Source organism: Lycorma delicatula, chromosome 3 (assembly GCF_047948215.1).
Source record: "Lycorma delicatula isolate Av1 chromosome 3, ASM4794821v1, whole genome shotgun sequence".
Classification (NCBI taxonomy): domain Eukaryota; kingdom Metazoa; phylum Arthropoda; class Insecta; order Hemiptera; family Fulgoridae; genus Lycorma; species Lycorma delicatula.
In genome coordinates this window covers 195,434,382-195,456,518 of record NC_134457.1, presented here as the reverse complement: position 1 = coordinate 195,456,518, position 22,137 = coordinate 195,434,382, and the positions used below count along the sequence as shown (strand labels likewise).

The window sequence follows — 22,137 nt, the reverse complement described above, 5'->3', positions numbered from 1 at the left end:
GTATTCCACCAGTTATCTCGAACTCTAAGGTAAGTGGATCGTCTCCTGGATGTAGATATTGAACTGGCTGTTTATGATAAGGATAAAACCTATTTTAAGTGTTCTCCAAACCATTGAATTCGAAACTCCGATCCGCTTAGAAAGATGTGTACTGACGCCTGGACTGCATCGATAATAATTTCATCAATAATAATATCGTTTGTAGCTTGTACAGGTACCGAACCTGTTTCCCGAAGATTGCGAAAAGTAGCGCTAATTATTTTGGGATCTGGAATCCTGCGATTCGGATAAGATATACCATATTCTACTCCAGGAATACGATTACACACAACCAAAATGAATACCATATCAGCGTATTCCTTTGTTGTAAATAAGTACGGCATTACTTCAATAGCAAACCGATCACGTTCAAACTATAATTCACAGAAAACCTTCGTTAATGACATCACAGTTCACAAAATCCGATATACTTAATGTACCTTACAGATTGATTTAAACACAAATACAGTATTGCGAATTGTTGATCAGCTGTTGTTATTTTATTACCAACTTTGAAATAATAATTTTTCAAATAATTTATTCTTTTCTGTGATTAATAAAAAAATTATTATGTAAGTAATTTTTATTTTACAATTATTGTGTAATGTTCAGTTTTTTAAACATTTTTTAACAGTAAATTTTGTTTTTATAAATTTTTCTCGTCACCAAAAAAACGAATGTGGTTTTTGTTTACATTAAACAAGTACTTTTCTGACAAATGTAGTGTCAGAAAAGTACTGTTTCTAAATAGAATTCGAATTATTCTAATTTTTCTTCTTTTTATTCAACTTATCTTACATAATTTTGTTCAGAATTAGATTCTCTACAATTTTTATTTAAAAGTTTTATGTGTTTACAGATTTAACAAAGTTATTGTACGTTAAACATAAAAAACAGAATTTTTTATCCCAATTTATTGGTTTTCACCCCAGATTTCTGAAAAACTACCCCAGATACAGTTCTGGGACCTATTTTATTCGATATTTCAGGTCAAAAACCATAACAAATAACTATTTCTGCTCCTTCAACGTCCTAAAAATTTCAGTACGACCTCGTTTTACCGGAATAGCTGAAATCTGAGCGAAATCTTTTTATTAGCCGTAACTCGCAAACGAAGCATTTTAGGAAATATGTTTATATGAACTTTTTCTATTATTCTTAAAAGTAGGATAAGTTATGAAAGTCCTGGCAGAACTTTGTGAAACACTCTGTATATGTACTAGCAGACCCGTCTCGGCTTCGCCCGTGCTATATGGTTAGTTGCGTTTCCCGTCGCGGTCAGGGGATATCCGATCATGGCTCTCTTCGCTTGCCCTTCCCGTCCGAGACGGGTCTGTCTCTTGGACTCCGTGTGTTCATTAAACTCGGTTTGTGAAAATAATAATGATAAATAAAAAAAAATTAAAGTCCGTTCAATTTGTAAAAAACATCAGTGTATTGTAATTTCTTCAGAGCAACAGTTTGGTCAGTACAAGACCCGAAACTTACAGTGATCTAAGAATGTGAATATCAAAACAGTCGGTCTCCATCTAAAAAAATATTAGTTTCATCTGCTTACCCGTACGAAGTTCGGGTAAAGATGTATTTTTCTCAGTTCTTAGCGTTTCCCAACAAACATATAGGAGGTTACCGTACTTCGTTTCTCATTTTTTAAAAAATGTTTTTAATTACGTTTATTTTATGATTTTTAGTCAAGTAAGCGGAACTCGCTGAGTTGGTCTAGTGGTGAATTCGTCATCGCAAACCAGCTGATTTTGAAGACGAGATTTCTAACGTTCAATCTTAGTGAAAGCAGTTACATTTATACGGTTTTGAATACTAGATCGTGGATACCGGTGTTCTTTGGTGGTCGGGTTTCAGTTAACTACACACCTCAGGAATGGCCGACCTGAGACTGTGCAAGATTACACTTCATTTACATTCATACATATTATCCACTGAAGTAATACCTTACGGTAGTTCCGGAAACTAAACAGAAAAAGAAAGTCAAGTAACCGGAGGCAGGTGCAGCCGGTCGTGTCGCACATACAGTGGCTGTGTTGTTTGAGCCGCCGCGCCATACATCGTCGCTAAAAAGTCATTCAAAAAACCCGAAAATGGTTTCTAGTTATTTGTCTGAAGAGTATTTGCAAGCCCCAATCTAATGAATATCTCGTTCAGTATAGTCGGAAATGGGAAAAATTTACAATCATTGTTCAAAATTTTTACCTTTTTTCATCCCTTTCAAGGTTCAATTTCGAAAAATCTAGAAATTAGTTTTTAGATATATACATAAAAATTACACACACATACAAAATCAAGCTGATATCTTTATTTGCTACCGAGAAATTAAAAAAAAAAAAAAAAAAAAATAGCCGGGTTTAAGAAAAAACAATCAAAATCCATTTTAAACCTTTAAACTTGAAATTTCAAAAAAATCTAGAAATTAGTTTTTATTTATTTACATGAAAAATCCACACAATAAAAATTAAGTTGATATCTTCATTTATTACAGAGAAATTAAAAAAATAGTATATTTCATTGTTACTCCATTTTAACCCTTTAAAATCGGAATTTCAAAGAATCCTTTCTTAGTGTGCACTTACACCGTAGGAAGAATGTGTATAAAAACTTTTAGCAAAAACTACTGAAGAAAATTTATATACATGTTCTTCTTACGGTGTAAATGCAACTTACAAGCATGAGTAATGAACACAGCGGGGTTCAAGGGACAGACCCCTCTGACTAGACGGAAGGGCGAACGAACAAAGCGAGCCATGATCGACTAAGTAATATCCCCTCACCACGAAGGGAAACTCAAGCAACCATTTAGCGCGGGAGAAGCCGCGACGGGAATGCTAAGTTCCAGCCAGTCCTTTTTTTATTTTCGTATAGAATAAATTATTTTATTTTATGTAATCTTCAATCAGTTTTTATAATAAATGTTAAATTGCAAAAAACACGAACATGAACTTATCAGATCATATTTTTTGTTTATATTTTTTATTAGAGAACAAATTATGTGATAACCTTCCTTATCTCGAAAGTCAGTCGTTACAATTGTCTATGTACTCATAACTGACGTATTACTTTTTATTATGTTTGTTTAACTGTTATTTAAATTATGTTTTATTTTACACGACTTTTTATATTAGTATCATATCTTTGCCGTTAAGTTTGAAGCTTAAAAATTATACTTGTTTAAAAACAAGTATAAGTTCTACCGTTATAATGGTAAAAAATTTAGGATGGTGTTATTTAATTTCACAATCATTTCCGTTAGCCTATGAAATATCATTTCATTACTGAAATTTGTCTTTAAAAAGCTGAAAAGCACCCTTTTAATCTAATCGATGTTATGCTTACCGAAACGCGCATTAATATATATTCTAACTGCCTAATCTTTTCTCACTGCCTTAGCCTTCTTGGAGCGACGGTTTTCCGGTTATCAGCCATTTTCAAATAAATGACAAACTCATGACTTAAATACCTATTTTTAGTTGTAATAAAAATATGATTAAATTTCTTTGCTCCAGTAAGGGCGATGCACAGTGGATGCCTTGTTATTAGTACAAGGCATTAGACTACTATAAATACAAGCTTTCTGTTATTATTAGAACGGAACGCAAGGATATCGGGAGAATTATGTACTTTCCTACTTATCGCACAGCCTGGACAAAAGTACCGTGCTGCTGTCATTCTTTTCTATCGGGCGGAATATTTTAGTTTATCTTTTACCGACGGAGTTATGGATCGTGTTCCGATCCTTTAGACCAGACTGAAAATTTATTCAGGCGTCTCCTAAGGCCGTATATGTGCGCCATTCCCCTTCAGTCCGTCCGATAAGTCCTTTCGCCTTCCGGCCTAGCAGGAATGCGCCTCTTGGGAGCCCTAGATGTTGTAGGATGCAATGCACTACCCTCGCCGGAGGGAGTATTATTATTCTGATACAGTGAATCTTATATGCTACATGGTTTTATAAGCGCAGGAATCCGGGTTTTTTACTTTTTTGTTGTACCCGATTATGTTTTACAGATTTTATTGTGTATTCATTCATATATTTTGTTTTAAAACTATTTTTGAATGTGGCTTACACCTAAAGTACGTTTGCATTAAATATACTTTAATAAGAAATTAACTGATGAAATTAAACTCAATTTTTTTTTGAAAATTTATACTTTTCTAAGTCAGTACCTATTATAAGATAAAAATTACCTACAACTTGCTAATTCTTATTTGACTTATCAACAAATCGAAATTTAAACATTTGAAGAGCATTTATTATTTACTTTTTAGAATGTAGCTGCATTTTTTAAAATTATAATTTTTAAGTTTATTTTATTTAAAAATGGGCAGGCTAACATATGCTGCCAGTTAAAAGAAAACCGTTAGCAAAGATAAATTGATGCAAGAAAAATGAAAGAAACAACGTAAATAGACAAGTACTAAATCAAACAGAACTAGTCTCTTTTATTTCATGTAATGTTTATTAAGTTTACTTAATATATTACATTTTACATATACAATTGGAATTATCTAAATACGATTTTAACTGTAAAAGTTCGGAGTTATTTTTAAAGTATCTGGAAAATAGATAGCTAAGCATAATATTATTTTATTTAAAAATAATCACTTTTCAAAGCATTTCTACACCGGTTACTCGTGACAGGGTAAACCCAAGCCGTAAGAGAAGCTTGCCGCCATTTACTTCTATATTACTGATGCCGGTTGTTGGACTCTCCCTACCATCATATTTACAATTGTCTCTTTGAGGGGTACTTACATTGCTTTTGGTTCGTTTGCTGGATTTTTAAATAGCATCTTCTCTCTCTTGATCCTTGAGGCGAGTTTAATATTACCCACAATGCCATTTCCCCACGCGCAGGCATTGTGCGCAGCGTTGTCTGGCCGGTAGTTCTCTTTCTCTGCGACCCCTCATTCTGGCTAGACGCGTTGAGTGTTAACTTGATCGAAATGGCAGAAACTCAAGAGTATGAAATGAATAATGGTGAATTTGGGCAAGGAGGGGAAGATTATACACAAGATGATCAAATGAATGGTGGCGGTACAGCCACGGAAAACGGAGGCGGTGACGTCCAAGGAGACAGCGGGAGTGCTGAAGCTCCGGGAAAAGATGATGAAAGGTACGCCATTTTTATTTTACTAAATGAAACTGTTATATTTTATTAATTTTTGGTTTCAGAGTATGGTCAATTTCTTTAAATTAGCCCGTATGTAAGCCAAGTCGCCCTTAACTGTAAGTTCTTTTGAGAACTCGTTACCTTGTTCTGCGGGAAGTGAAATGGGCGGTCCATGTGCTCGGGGGCTTTGTTCTTATTTTGTATTTCTGGCTGTTGCATACCTTTTGTTTTAGAGGGTAATGTTTCTGTCGTGGGTTGATTTTCTCTGTGTATACACGTAAGTTTCTTTGTAATAATATTGTCGGGAATCCTAGCTGTGATGCGTTTTTCAATATGTACAATTGATTTAGTCAGTTTTAGTTCGGCGTACAAAATGGCCGTCAAGCCGGTCTCTGGCCACGATTTTTTTTGTACTAAAATTAGATCTCAACATTTTCCGAAATTTGTAACGTTTTACCGTTAATGTGTAGTAATTTTGTTTGCTTGTGAATAATACTGTTTACTCTCTTAAAAGTTAAGTAAAGTATTGACGTGGTTCGCGCGAGGTCATTAGTCTACGTTTTGTTCGGCGTAGTTTATTTCTATAAAAGATTGTACATATTCCGGATCTAAAATCTTTCAAATTTCATGAAAAGTTAAAGTTAACTAATATTAATTCTATATTGTTTTGTTATTGTGTTTTTGCTGTTTTTTTTAATTTATTTATAAATAAAGATTTTCTGTTATTAGTACTATGTTTAATACTGAATGAGATAACGCAACTAATCGTTTACTTCTTGAGGAAATTGTAACATGTATGAATACTAGCAATTAATCTTATTTAAATTTTATTATATTCTAAGTAATGCATTGTAGATCATAAAGTGACCAAATACTGATTATTAGCATTGAATTATTGATCTGTACTTTTATTGCAACACGTTTTTGTGTTATTTAATTTTGCTATTTTAATATTAGATAATAAATAGTATAGCTGGTAAAGCATAATTTATTATTATGTACATTGATTTTCCCTAAAGATTTTGATGCGCATTAAATTTTCCTTTTTTCTTTGTAAAATTTTGCATTTTTAGATTGATTTTACTTTTGTAAGAAGTTTGTTCAGTCATAAGGCCGCCATTCAGGAAAAAAATTATTAATTTGAAATTGGTGTGCTAAACTATTCATTCGTATTATGCTATATCTTATTGATGGAACTTTTCAAATTAGGTACTACTTAAGAAATTAATATTAGCTCTAGTGAGCAACAGTATGTAACTTAGCCAATTTAATCTTGAAAAGTTACTATAATTACCTAATTTTTAAAATGAAACTTTAATATCGGGGGAATAACAAAAAATGTTAACTAAGAAAATGTGCTTTATCAAGCAATATTACTAATTTTAACTGCTTCATACTGATATTTATTGAAAATTTATTGTAAATGCTTATTGTAGAATCAGTGTATTTATACAGTACCAGAACTAACCTATACTGGTAATTTTTGTTTGTAGTGGCCTCGCTTTTTATTTTTATGTAACTTTAGAAATATGTTAATTTAATTCAAAATAGAAAGAGTGAATTTAGAAGTGTTAGAAGCTAGCCTTACATCCAAGAATAAACCAAAATTAAGTAAAAGGAATGTTTATTAAATTATATTAATCCATGTGTTGATTTTATGTTATTACCGGTATTGTCAATTAAAATTATTTGCTGCTAATACATTATGCTCAAGGTGTGGTAGCCATTCTCCTTAATTGTAACCTAACTAATGGTAAAGGCTTAACTTTTATGTACTTAAAAATTTGTAGTGCTTGAGATTTCTTCTTATTGGCAAAGGAGGAAAAATCATGAATGACAAATATTTTTGTTAAAATATTAAATGTTTATTATTTTTTTTAGCATAATATGTGATCTTATATTTTATAAACAAATACAAAGAATATTTCTTTTTTTAATATTCTCTTTGGTAACTAGAGCGTATTTCTAATTACAAGTATACTATTAATTTTTATTTTGTTAATTATTTATAACGAAAAAATTCTATGCGTGACCAATATAGGTACCCTGAACCTTTCAGACAGGCAGATGATATCACTCTTCATTGGAGTTTTGCAGTTTTAATTTAAGTAATTTATTTGTAAATGATGAAGTACTACATACATAGGCTAAATAAAATTATGAATGTAATGAAAGTTGTTACTTGGCCCTGCCAAGTCTACACTTAGTTAATTTGTTACTTGCTGTTTTTGTTTGTGTAACATTCAGGGCAGGTTTATAATTGATATCTTTATTTCTGATTGCCTTGTTTGAATGTTTTTGTGAATTTTGTTGAGTTAAAAACAATGTGAAAATATATGCTTAGGTTTCTTTTCTTTACATTCTGATCATGAGGGACTTTTAGAAACATAATTTAGTTATGAACTATAAGCAAATTGTTAATATTAAATCATGCACATTACAAAATAATATAAAAGTAAGGTGAAATTAATGTATGAAAGCTACGTTATAGTGGGGGTGTGTTTCTTGTATTTACTTGGGGCATTGTACGATTATGATATTAATTTTTATTTTTATTATGTTTTTACTTCAAGTAAATTGTTCTTTTAAATCCAATTCTAAGATATAAATAGTCTTAACCTTTATTCTTACAATTGATTATGGAGAAAAACATCTCGCAATGTCATAATAGTAATGCATCTCTTTGGTTAGGGGGTGTTGTTAGCTTTTGAGAACAGAGTTTTAGTCAGGTAAATAAGTATTCACAGTTTTAAACTTAAAATATGTAAAGGCAAGTTAAATTTAAATTTTGTTGAGAGATTAAATATCGGTAACGTTTATTAAATTTTCAATTAGCATATCCTAAAAACATAACTTACAGTTAAAAATTTCTTGGTGACATCTAGTTAATAAAACATTAATTATTTATCATAATGTACTTTTTTTTTGTTTAGGAGTACATAAAAATGTTCTTTATTGTAACATGTTTATTTCTGATTATTCTATTATTTGATAATTTTGCAATTGGGTTGTAATCTAATAAGTATTAAAACGAAAGAAATCTTGTGTGGAATCTCTAACAAAAAAAGGATTTTTTAAGTGTCGGCATTTGCTTTTTTTTGGGAATAGTATAAATGCACCATACATGGTATGGCATGGAATGATATCATAGCGGTGTGGTGTCATACGATTGCCATCATGCAGTAATTATATGTACAGTAGTATTCTATTCCATTAAAGTTGATTCATTCATTTGTTTAATGATTAGTTTTGTATAGTGTATGTTGGTTTATAAAGTTAAATTTTTTAAAAACCTATTTGTGAAAAACAAAGTTAATGAAAACCTCTATAATGTTCTAATCAATTGAATACTGAATCGTTATTGCTCTGACAATCTGTTGCCAGTCACTGCGGTGTTGCAGGCAATAAGCAATAATGTCATTCCAGCCTATACCTCAGGTGTGTTTACACTACTTTCAACAAAAATGTAGATGTTGCCACTTATGGAAAAGGTCAAAAAAAGTTCTCATACAACTGTAAATTTCTTGTTCTGTTGAAATTCAAAACTGCGCTTTTGTACAGATAAGAACAATATACAAGTTTTGTTTTCATTATTGTTAATCTCAAGATTTCTGTACTTCATTTACAAATAATATTATTTAAAGGTTTTTGAAACAGAAATTCATTCTTTAGTGTAAAGAATAGTATTAAAGTTATGAATTTATGTTCTAAAAGACTAAATTTTGCTACAAAAAATGGAATATTTCCTTTTGAGGTCAATTTTTATGTTAAAAATTGCAAATTCTGCAAGATTTAATTGTAAATTTTCCACTTTATATTAAAAATGTGGTAATTTTATTATATTACTACTAAGTACTTATATTACTAGTAATGACTGCTATTAAAAGTGATCAAATTATAAAAGGTAATATAAAAAAATTAAATTTTACTTTGTCAAAGAACAATGTTTTCTTTCCAAGTATTTTTATTTTTGTCTTTCTTAGGATGTTACAAATAGTATGTTAATTTACAGGTACTGAAAAAGGTTACCCAGTTTAAATCTTGAGTAATTTAGCTTTTGATGGTTTTTATTTTTATTTTTGTAGTTATTTATTTTTTACATTGCTTGTTCAATTATATTAAAATTAACGATAATTTTTTTTAAATTTTTTTTCAACAATCACTTTACTTATAATCACTTCAAGATTTATATGCTTAATTTTCATAATTATTAAAAAAAACTGAATTCTAGTATGTAGACTCATTGTATAAGTTTGAGTAGTACTACTTTGTCTTTTGATGGATTAAAATAAGTTAGTAATATTAAAAATTTGATTTGTTTAATTTTGCATTTCTTTAAGTATTAATTCAATTTTGTTTTTTGTAGTTTATACAATTTTATTTAATGAACTTTTACCTTGAATTTTTTTTATAGACTTGTTTTCTCTTCTCAATTTTAAAACTTAATTTATGGATTAACAATAGTAAATGAAAGTGGAATGTAATGTAGAAAGATTTGAGTGGTTTGGAAATTGTTGTTTTTCGTTAATTTGTGAACAATTCAAAATTTTATGAGTGAATTAGAATAACTCATTTCTATTTTCTACAGGTTCAAAATTACATAGTAAAACTTACTGGAAGTCACTGAAATATGAAATAAGATATGTTTAGGTACATGTAAACTAATTGAAGTGTGAAGGTCAGAACGATGATTACAAAAATTTATATTTGGAAGTTTACTATTAAGCCTGCAACTGATGTTCAAAATTTTTTTCTGAGAATTGTATTTGTAGAAATTGTTAGCATTTTAAACTTTTAAAGTAAATCAACGTGAAGTAAAACATGATAAATATTGCCGAATATTTGATTTGCCAGTATTTAACTGAATGTGTTAAAATTGAGTTATGTATCAGGTTTTTATTTATAAAACAGTATTGAAATTAGCAGTTCAGTGTAGTTAGATTTTCACTGTTTAGCATTAATGACTTATGTGTCATACTGAATTCTGCCAAGGGACTGTTGACGTATGTATCAAATGTTTTGATATTTTATGTTGGGCAGCTGACTGGGTTAGTTTTTGTTTTGCCGTCACTTTGAAAGTATTTTCAATACTATTGTTAAAGTAGTTTGTGGGTATATCTATACTTTTGGAATTTTTAACTTATTTTGGTTTTAAACATGATGATTTCTTTCTCGCAGTTTCTGTATTCCTAATGATTTGTGAATTATTTGTTTATATAAAAAAATTAAAATGCGCACACACCCATATATGAAATTTGATCAAAAATATATACAGAATTTTAATTTTTTAATAAAAATTATTTATTCATCAACATTGATTTTGTTGATATGATACATTTGTGTTAGTGCTCTGGCAATTTTCAGTAAGGCATTTATCTCCTTCAGCAATTCTTTATCTTTTTAATGTTCACAAAATTGGTTCGTTCAGCTTGGCAAATATGAATGTCACAGAGGGAGGCATCGTAACTTGTTTTTGCCAAAAATTTATGAACAAGCAATGAAGTGTGAGCAGATGCATTATCTTGGTGTAATTGCCATGAATTTCTTTGCCACAAATCCGGGTGTTTTCTTTAGATTGCGTTACACAAACTGCTTAGAACTTCCAGATAGTAATTATTGTCTGGCTGTTAGTGATTTGGCGATTGTTCATAATCAATTACTTCTTTCTTTTTTTATGTTGTTGATGTGCTGGAACATCCAGAGCGCTCATCACCTTCAATTGCCTCTTTGAAACATTTGTACAATCTGTAAACACTTGTTTTATTCATAAAAGGGTTGCTGAAAGCAACATTAAACATTTCCAATGCACTACTACACTTTATTGTATTGTTAAAGTATAATTTAATGGAAATTCTTAGTTACATTCTTTTTCCATAAGTTAAAAAAATCTTCGACCACACCATAACACGTGTGAAACAATTTGTTTGACTAAGCATCCAGTATTGGTACTAATGTAATCACAACATTAGGGACAAGTGTATAAAGATAACGAAAAAAAATTGTGACAGTTGGACTTGCACAGCCTGGGAAATTTAAAATTATATTTTATCAAATCTCATGTGTGTGTGTATTTTTAGTTTATAAGCCTAAAATGAAATGAAACAACTAGCACTAGATAGGGAATCTTGGAGAGCTGCATCAAACCAGTCAAATGACTGAAGACAAAAAAATTAACCTAAAAAGAATTACCATATAGAAAGTTTTCACACTATCTGGTATAGATTGAAGACAAATCGCATTGAGAATTTATTTTTTGGTAATTATTTTTCTTTTTCTAATAGTTTTTTTTATAAAAATTTTGCTTTAAACAAAAAACCAATTTGTAAATTATGACAGGAACAGAGCTGCTAAACTGGGGAAAAAGGTACTTCAATATTATGGGTAATGTTGACATATTGAGTTGTATGTTGTAAGGATGAGTGGTGATGTATCAAATCATAGTTTTTTTTTTACATTGACCTACTTTTCAGGCTTGATGAATGGAATTGTCTTCCTGTGCAGCACTGAATGTGTTAAAAGGGGAATTGTGATGATATGCTAAAAAAATCTAGCCCCATGCTCTACATTTCTAAGGTTTTCATTGGTACTTACACACAAACCCACTATTTTAACGTATTAGAATCTGTCATGGGTGTTAAATGGTAAATTTTCAGTAAATTTATTTCATGGAATTAAATAAAGTTTGAGCTTTTAAAAATGTACATTGTAGTTAATAAATTGATTAGATTTGTTTCATAGCATGTATGTTTTTGTTTTATATTGTTTAAATTGCGTATTAAAATTTGTAACTTAACAAATTACTAAAATTTGAGAATGTGGGTTCCTAGATATCGCACAATTGCAACTCTGACATTCGATATAATACATTAGGTGTATGTAAGTTGTAGATTTAGGTTTAAGTTTGTTATTTCTTAATTTGTCATTGTTATATCATGCAGTAGTGTAAAATTTGAAAATTTTTATATTGCTCTATCCACGAGATAAAAGTTTTGTCTAAAAAAGGAATTTATAGATTGTATTGTTTATAGAAAATAAAGGAACATTGGTACAGTACTTTGTTTGCCTGCACACTTTTGCCTTAAATAATATAATGTTAAACTGGTGATACTCTTAATGAACTGAGGGTTTGCCACTTATATGAAACTGTCTCATGGTTGTTATTAGATGGATTTATTTTTATATTGTAGAAATTATAAAAAATCTGCAATTAATGTTAATCTTATAATAGCAGTGTGGTTGTTTATTTTAGTTAACTACTTAAACTAAATTATGCTCTACCAGTGCAACTAATTTTATTAGTATTGCTAAAAGCATTTGTTTTAAGGCTGGTATTGTATATGTAAAGATATACAATGCATTTATTTATGTAAAACTGATTGGTTGTGTTATCACATGGAAGTTTTTGTCAGATGGTTGCATGATCTTAAAATATGCATTCCATTTTCTTGTATTAATTATATATTAAAAATGTGGTACAATTCATAGTGAATAAATTGTATTATTTGCATAACTAAAAATCTGGTTTTGTAGTAGGTCCTGTTATTTTATCAGCTTAAGTTGTCTATGATTTTTAAGTTAACTATAAATTTGTACATTAAACACAATTAAGTGTGTTTGTTAAAGTTAATTGCAATTTATCTTCATTATTTCAAACATTTAAAAATTTAATTTTTCTATTTGAAAATCCTCTTAAGAATTAAAATAATTATATACATTGTGTTTACAATTAAATGTATCTTTTAAATGAAATTTGTGAAAATGAGGTTTTTTTTATAAGCCATTCCTGTGTTACAGATGTTTTCATCTGTATGATTGTTTCAGTTAAAAATTTTATGATTAAACTGAAGTTGTTACAGCCGATGGGAGAATGAGACAAACTGATTGAGGATGTGAAGAGAAGTTAGGGATTTCACCGCATCCATACAAGATATGTTATCTCTTGGGTATACATTGATATGGATGTGATGTTGTGAAGACAAGGGAATATTCATTGGGATGTTTAGTATGATTTTTATTTAAATAAAAATTATGAACATGTTAAAAAAATTGTAGTATTACCCTTTCATAAATAAAAAATAATAATTTTAATGTTATTTGATTTAAACGCAGGAATTTTTAATAAATTTTATGTAAACGTTTTAAACACTAAATTCATTTACAAAGTGCTTCATGAAAAAGTATATTTTATGTTTTAAAATTTTATTGCAAAAATAAATTTTTTGAAATGTCAAGTAATTATTTTAATATTATTTTAACTTTTTCACTCGATATATATTGTGAATAATAATTTATGATGGGTGAATTTAACAGATTTTTAAGTCTTTTAATTGAATTTCAGATTGAACATATGAGAGAGAGTTTATTTAATTAAAACAAAAATTGAATAAAAAAAATGTTTGCATGTTCATCATAAAAAGAAAATTTGAATTAAGATTACGTTTATGAATTTGAACTTGTAGAGAGTGAGAATTTTTTAATATTTGATTAACCTGTATGTAAATGGACAAGTGATAAAATTTATATTCATAAATAAAATCTTAATTCTTATTTTTTTTTATGTCAATACTGATTGTCAGAAATGACTAAATGATGTATTAATCGAGGAACAACTTGGTTCAGGTAAGTACTGTAGTAGAATTTTGGAAAAGAAAACTAGAATAATGTGATAATTAATGTTTATAAGTTAAAAGTAAGTGATTAATAAAAGAATCATGGGCACTAATTATTAATAGTATCATTATGAATTTCATTTTTGAGACTAAATTGTAACAGTTGGTAGAATATAAATACAGTTTGTTAGCTGTTCTCAGTTACATGTTTCTATTTCTTTTTTTTAAATTCCATTCATTGTTTTTGGAATGGCTGTTGTAATTTTCAGTAGTCAGTGACCAGATTCTGGGGTTTTTTCAAGATTGTGTTATATTTTAAGTATTTTTATTAGCTATTGTGGAATTTTATAGATTTTGAAATAAAGAAAAAGTTTGATGAATTGTTTTCCTTGTTTTTTTTTAAAGAAAAAAAATTACACTTTTAATTCCTTTTTCTTAGCTCTATGATAACTTGCTGCTGAAGTTGGGAGAGATTCAATGTAATCTGCAATATTATGTAATTTGAAGATTTTGGTTTTTTGAGAATTATTATTTTTTAGAATTGTAATTTGTTGATCATAATTTAAATTAAACCTTAAATGCTCGCTCTGATGATGGTGGTGTTGGTTTTGGTTTTTACGTTGGTGTAACAGATTTTGGTCACTGAGTTTCTTTTGTCTTAAAAGAATTAATTTTAAGATGTTTAATTACGGTTGACGATTGATTTAATGGGGTTTAATCTCGTAATTTTTTTTTATTAATAACCGTTACGGAATAAAAATATACAACTCTGTTATGTGAATTGTTCATAATTCTAGTGAAGAATTATTCAAATTGGTAAATTTTTTCTGTGTTTAAGTAAGCACACTTATAATGGGAAGTAAGAGTTAGCATGTCATGGAAGATTTGTTCTGCTGGGGTTTTTTTATTTATTTATTTTTGTACGAGTTTTAAGAATGAAAGGGGCATTAAAAAAATTCATAAAAATGAATGTTTTGTTGAAACATTCATGGCTTGCCTTGTTTAAAAGTTAAAATATATGACTTCGTGTTTATTTCTGTAATTTTTTCATGGAAATTTGTAAATTATGTACAGATTTTAATGGGAAAACATCTTAAAATTAATTCCCAAATCTAATTATGAATATTGTATGAAAAAACCATTCCAAGAACAATTTGTTCAGATTGTAATTGGATATTGAGATTAATTAAAATGTAAATTATTTATTATTTTTTTCTCTATTTATGTAGACTAATTTCAGATTTGTTAAAATTAATTATAGTACTAATATCGCCACTGAAAAGATGGCATTTTTATTTTTTTTCTATTTTCTTTGGCAGTGTTTTCATTTCATTATTAAAGCTATTTCTTTAAAGCAGTTGTTGAAAGACATATTCATTGAATCAATAAAGCAGTAATCTACTCACAGTCAATCATTAGTATCAGTCAGAGGATGATGATGTTGAAGTCCCATGAGATTGAGTCATGATTTAAATGTGTTATTGTATATTTATTAAGCTGCCTGTGCACTAACCTGCATTCCTTTCCTTAGGTGACCACAGAGGATCGTTCGCTGGTGAGACGTCTGGACTTCCCGATGGTATTTATCCTTGGGAAAATTATATAAAATAGACTACTACTACACTACTGTTAATTTACAATTATAATTATCATGTGGCCTAAAATAAAGCATTAAATAAATAGCCGATAAGTTAGACATTAAATTGAATATTTGTCAGGAAATTTATTCTTGCATTTATACATATTGGCCACTAAATTAAATTTTTTTAGATATTGTCAATACATTTGTCATTGTTTACATTTACTACTTTTTGTATTATATATATATATTCACATGTAATGTATTATTTTCTTGTAATATTATTCTTGCTATCTTAATAATTTGTTTCATTTTAGATTCTTACATTGTTTGGTTAAAGTTGATCTTGTCTGGTATCCAGCTTCTCAATTCTCAGTGCTTTATCAATTTATTTGTAACTGATAATTATTTGATTAATATTAGTAGTTTAATAATAATTTGACATAATATTTAATTTTGCTATAAACTCAGATTATTATTGCTCTTTACAGATTGTTTTTGTTTGATCTTTGTTCGAGTTGACTTTTTGATTGATTGATATTTTTATTTGAATATTAATACTTATTTACAATTAATTTTTGGTGCTATATGAAGATATATTTTTTCTATTGAAATCTTTATTTTTACATTTAAATGTACTGTAAAGAAAAAGATACATTTTATATATATAATAGTAAATTAACATTTTAAAATGTTAGTGAAATCTGTAATTTTTGCTAAAAGATTAAATTCATTAGCAATATTACTAGCTTTATTTATTTATTTTTTTAAAGAAAAGACTTCACTAATAACTTTACTTTTTGCTTTTACAGAAAATTGTTTGTCGGTGGACTCAGTTGGGAAACATCAGACAGTAAGTAGTATTCTTTTATCTTGATTGTAAAGTTTATTCAATATTAATTATGCAAAATTATTTTAAGTGAAAATAAGTCTCAAAGTGCCTTAGGATTTCAGAAAGTATCACCTTCCTGAAAATTACAAGCATGGAACAATATTGGTTGATGTCATGTAATAAAACTTTCATTTACTTTAAAGTTCATCACTGACTATAGAGTTTGAATGGAAACAACTTTTTATGTATTTATCGGTATTTGTAAATATAAGGATTCTGTTATTTCCTACTGTTAAGGTACTGGAAGAAATATGAGTTCTGACTGTAAGTCCCAATAGCATCCTTTTATTGTAATTTCGAAGCTAGGTGTTTTTAAAGGGTCATGTTTGTGGATATAGTTTGATAGAGTTATGACAAGTTACTCAAACTTGAATGCTGAATCTTGAGTTGAATCTTGAATAACAATTCAATGAGAATTGTTGTAAGAGTACAAGTTTTTTCATCTGCAGCAATTTGAAATAGTTTGTTTTATATCTGCAGCATTTTTGTTCTGCTTTTAAAGCATATACTTGTTTCAGCAATAAATATTCCTTGTAAAATTATATATGTTTAGTGCTTAGAATGAATTTACTGATAAATAACAATGATCACCACTTGTAATTAACTGTTGGGATGCAATTAATAATCGAGGAGGAGTGTATTAAAACTAATTGGAATTTCTTGTAACTTGTACCTATGAGCGTTTCTAAAGAAACAGCTCTTTAGTTAAAATTAATTTTTGTGTCATTGACTTATATCTGTAAGTAACATTTCCTTATAGTGTCTTGCGATTTTTAAAAATATTTAGACAATCCTGTAGTTTGAAAATGAAAACGTTCACTGTAGTTAAAGGAATTTGAATGTATAATCTTTCAAAATTTAATTTCTTTTCTTTCACACACATATACAGTACAAGTTCATTGAAGAAAAATAAAAAAATGCAAATATTAACAAAATAAGAAGGATATATGATATGTCTTTGTGAGTACACTTTGTATTGAATAGAATTATACCCTTATTTTCCAGCCGTTGAACCATAACATTTTGTTTACACAATTCAATCATGTTGTCATCGTCCCTCACCTCTGTTTTTCTTGCCTTGAGACTTTCAAAAAACTTTCAAAAATTACTGTTGCTGAATGGTTATAACAAATTATTTTAAACCATGCTTATTATTATTAACATAGGATTCTTATTATTGAAACTGAATTACAAATATTTACTTAAATCATCTTTTTTCTGAAATTTGTATTAAGAATCTTTTTTAAGTACATTAGGGCAGTATCATCTTAAGGCCTATTTATAAGATTTTAATATTATCAATTTTTAATTAATGTAATGACATTTGTGGTTGCCATTTTTGTTTAGTCAGAATTTAATTTTTTTGAAACTGGTTTGCTTATCCCGCAGATATTTAAAACAAGGTTATCACATGACCATATATATTAATATTTTTGAGCTGCCCATTCCCCCCACCAACTCAGAAGACCAATTACTCTAAATTGGGGTTACTAAGTTAGAGAGAATTGGGATACCTCTAGTAAAAAAAATCAAGGGGAGTGTATATCTGTAATCTTAGCTATCTGAAACAAACACATTGTTGGCTACCATTTTGGGTTGGGTGATCAGAATTTAGTTTTAATTGTATCATTATTCTTATCTCATATAGCTCTTCAGAATTTTATATCAAATTATCATTGGTACTATTTGTAATTTTTTAGTTTCTCCCCACCATCCAATGATCAAAAAGTGAAATATATGTTCATTGAGGTAGCCTCTCTGTATAAGGAAGAAAGCTGCTAAATGCATCCAGTTATAAAAAAATTGGGTTAGGGGAGTATATTAATTTCAGTCACCTATGTATGTTTTTTGTAATTTATGCTTTTGCATTAAGTAATACCATGTAGTGAATTATATCATTGAGTGAAGCAGCAACTTGTGCAAGTTCAGATTTGGGGCTTGTAGTCTACTGTAATTAACTGGGGTCTAGTTTCTTGGGAAATTGATCAGAATTCTGCTATCATGAATGGATGCTAGAACTGCTTTTGTAGATTATCATATACTAAAGCAGTCTCTGTTTGTAGAGTGTGACATGGGATAATGCAGATCGGAGTTTTAGACCTAGTATATTTGGGCTTTGCCTTTTATAATTGTTAAAAAAAAACCATTTCTTGTTTAGTACCTCTAATTTGTGTTAAGCTACGTCTTTTTTGACTTACTAGTGGTTGACTTAGTAAAGGGTCCACAGTAAAATAAAATATGGGGCAGCTGATAGACAAGACACCTGTGGCATTCCAGGTTAATAGTTGATTTGCTGACAGAGGCAATTTTTAAGTCATGGCAGTTATGTATCGGCCCTTAGTATTTAGCACTTGATAGCAGTTGATCTAGGATTGGTTAGTCATACGTGCAATCAGGGCTTAATGGCTAGCATACTGGTCTCCAGTCATATCAGGATTACTGATAATATTAAAATGTGTTCTTTTGTAATACAGTATTTTAAAGCTTAGGGTTTATATACTTATTTACTATTTTAGTTAAATTTTGATGTTTGTTTTCAGAGGAACTGAGGGACCATTTTGGCAGTTACGGAGAAATTGAAAGTATAAATGTTAAGACAGATCCAAATACTGGTAGATCTAGAGGTTTTGCTTTTATTGTTTTTAAATCGTCTGATGCCATTGATAAGGTAAGAATTAGTTTTTGTCTTAAAAACATGTTTGGTAAATAACTAATCCCCCATTTAGTTATTAATTGTCCCCCTAACACTAGATATCTTGGTGTAACAATTTTTTATATAAAAATCAATAAAATGACGTGTGTGGTGTACTTTGCTGTAAGAGTTAGGAAAGTTTGAACTGATCCCAGAGCATTATAAAATAAAAGATGTTTATGGAGAAATGCCCTAAATTAGTTTTTTCATTTTGAGTTTTTCAAATAAAACCTTTTATTGAAAACATTTTAATGAAATTGTGTTTTCTAGATAGCATATTAATAGCAGGTAATACTTTGTAGAAGCAGCATATTTGTCAAGTGCATTAATTTCCTCTTAAACTTTTTTACTATGGTTACAAATTTGTTATATTTTCTGTGGTAGAAAACATAGAAATTAAGGTTTGGTTTTAGTGCTGCGTAGACTAAACAGTGTAATCAAACCCATCTATGGAGTGCAGGTTCAGATTACAATCCCACTACCATTCAGAAGAGTTGAAAAAACCTGCTGTTTTGAGATTTTGTATATACCTTTGTAAGTTAAAGGGAGAAGTAATTTTCTTAATTTGTAAGAATAAGTGTCTGTCAAAACTGTTAGTTAGTTTTCAGTTCTCTTTATATTTTTTTCTTAGATTGTGAGTTCATTATTGGGGTGGCAAGAATTACTTACTGACCTTTATCAAATGGGAAAGTGTAAACCTTTAACATAGTAATTTATTCAAATAGATGTAATTAATTACCAATTGAAAAAATATATTAAATGACACTTTTAATGAACTGTAGTGCGGTTTTACAAGATTTTTCCTGGTTTTTATTATATAAAAAAAGTAATTTATTGTAGTGGATGGTATTGCTGAAGGCATTAAATTTTTTGTTTTATGCAAGTTCTGGGCAATTACAGTATCAACAGGTAGTATGAATGTTGCTTTTAAATTTGTCAAGTATGATATTTTTTCATCGGTTAAATGATTACAAATTAAAAAAATCTTAAACTTAATATTTATTAAATAAAGTTTTTTTTTTATTAATTATGATGCCATTTATTTTACAGGTTTTGTCTTCAGGTGACCATGTAATTAATAATAAGAAAATCGATCCAAAAAAAGCAAAAGCTAGACATGGGAAGATATTTGTTGGTGGACTTTCAACTGAATTATCAGATGACGATATCAAGAACTACTTTGCACAATATGGAACAGTAAGTAATAACAAATTACTACTTGTGAGATTGAATAAATTTATAATAAAGCTTTTATTGTGTAAAATCTTTATGATTTTTATTAGTGTTTGTATTCAGCCTAATTTATTTTTTTTTAAATTTTAACCCGAAGTGAAGTTTTTAATGAAATTACATTTTATAATTAATATTCAAGCAGTAGTAATTGTATCGGTTTTTCTAGTACACTTGTAATCTCTATATGATAATTCTTCCCTTAAATTTGATAAAACATTTTGTTTTCTTATTAAAAATATTTCAGAAAATAACCAAATTTTAGCTGGTAAAATTTTGTGATTAGTTGAACTTTTTATTTTCCTTAGAAATTGAGCTCTACCAATCTCTTGATTATGTTATTTTTAAGTCATTGTAATTTTAGCTGAAACCTAAAACTTTAATTAACCAATAAAAATTTGGAATTGCAGTTATCATTTTTGTAATATTTTTAGCTTCTGTTGTTGCCTAAATGTTTGTTTGACATTTGCAATAGAAATGTGGGTATAGTATATTACAAGTGTTATATTCATCCACTTGAGAATTTGACACCTTGCTTATATAGTCTTCCATTTTTGTGATTTGTCTTGAGGGAACTAACATTACCAATAAAAAGCTTTGATAATATCGTAGCAGTAGCATATGAATAATTTATTAACCCTTTTTCACTTCTTTCCTGTTAGCCGTGTCAAAATCTCTTTTAGAATGGTTTTACTTATGTAGTAAAAAAAACCAATCATTTTGACCTGTATGATGCTATTCTCTTATTCCTTTCTGTTCTGTGCTTACCTTTTAATGTCATATTTCTTATATCCTTTATAATCTTTTCTTGTCCCAGTTTTTTTTTTTACCTTGTACTTCTATGGTTAAATTAACTGACATGGTTGTCTTATTAATCTAGCTTGTCTTATAAAATTCTTACTATTAATTTCTTCCCTTGCTTATTTAACATAGTGGTAGTTTTGTAATTTATCAGCCTATCTAAAAATCGCCCTTTTGTGACCACATATCTAAGACTTTATTTTCTTGATTTTACTACTGTTCCTGTTAACTACCTTACAGAGCTACATTCCTTAGAATTGTATTTCTAACAATCTTAATTCATAGTTAATACTAGTCTCAATTTTTCTTTTTAATGCTGTATTGTACCTTGTCTTTCCATTATCACTGCTGCCTGATTTTTAGTACACGTTTCTCCTTATATTTTAATCCATTTTTCTTTAAAAGTTTAAACATTTAGTTCATTCTACCTTCTGCTTTTTATAGATCTTCCAGTGCTGCAGAGGTGGCTTTATTCTTCAAACTTGTTTTCTGTAATCAATCTGAGGGCCTGGATTGGCTCTTATTCCTTCACTGAGTCAAACCAGTCTTTATGTAATTAATCTACCAAAACCTATTAATGTATTTCTAGTAAATATACTTTGTACAATAATGTAATAAATAGTTCTGACATTTATTTTGGAGCTTACTAACTGGTCTAGTGGTTAAAATCTCACAAATAAGTTGTTGAGCTGCTAATTATGGTATTTAAGGGTTCTGAGGATGAAATTACTGTAAAAGTTAGTTGCTTTTATGTGAACTACAAGACAGTGGATACCTACAGGTGTACTTTCGTAGTTCAACATACATACATATATTGCAACATACAAATCAGGAAAATATATTTCAGAAATTCAAATCATTAACATATTGACCACTGTGCTATTAAAATGAAATTTAAACCACCAAAAAAAGAATTAATATAACTTATCATATTAATTCCAAGAATCATTTTTTTGCAGGAATTTGCATTTTCAGTTAATATATATCTACTCTTGTATATTTTATTGTACTGCTATACATAACACTATTCTGTTCTACTTCTAGATTGATTTTTATAATTACATAACCTTATTTAGTTATTCTTCTTGGCGATTGATTTTAAAAAAAACTTTGAAAATTATAGATACTTGCTTATTTCCTAAATTATGTAAATGAACTATTATTATTATTATAAT

The 22,137-nt window shown here is 28.8% G+C and overlaps 1 protein-coding gene across 9 annotated transcripts in view; it reads left to right on the top strand.

Moving 5' to 3' along the window:
* Window positions 1–4,927: 4,927 nt before the first annotated feature.
* sqd (RNA-binding protein squid) overlaps window positions 4,928–22,137 on the top strand; it is a 43,270-nt gene continuing 26,060 nt past the window's right edge. For 8 of the 9 annotated variants that reach the window (XM_075361293.1, XM_075361291.1, XM_075361288.1 and 5 more), the window contains exons 1-4: window positions 4,929–5,162; window positions 16,160–16,200; window positions 18,780–18,907; window positions 19,982–20,128. In XM_075361293.1, coding sequence (XP_075217408.1) covers window positions 4,993–5,162; window positions 16,160–16,200; window positions 18,780–18,907; window positions 19,982–20,128 — 486 coding nt within the window. In that variant the 5' untranslated portion in view covers window positions 4,929–4,992. Of the gene's footprint in view, window positions 5,163–16,159; window positions 16,201–18,779; window positions 18,908–19,981; window positions 20,129–22,137 lie in introns of all 9 variants that reach the window. The other variant, XM_075361289.1, reaches the window with a different exon arrangement.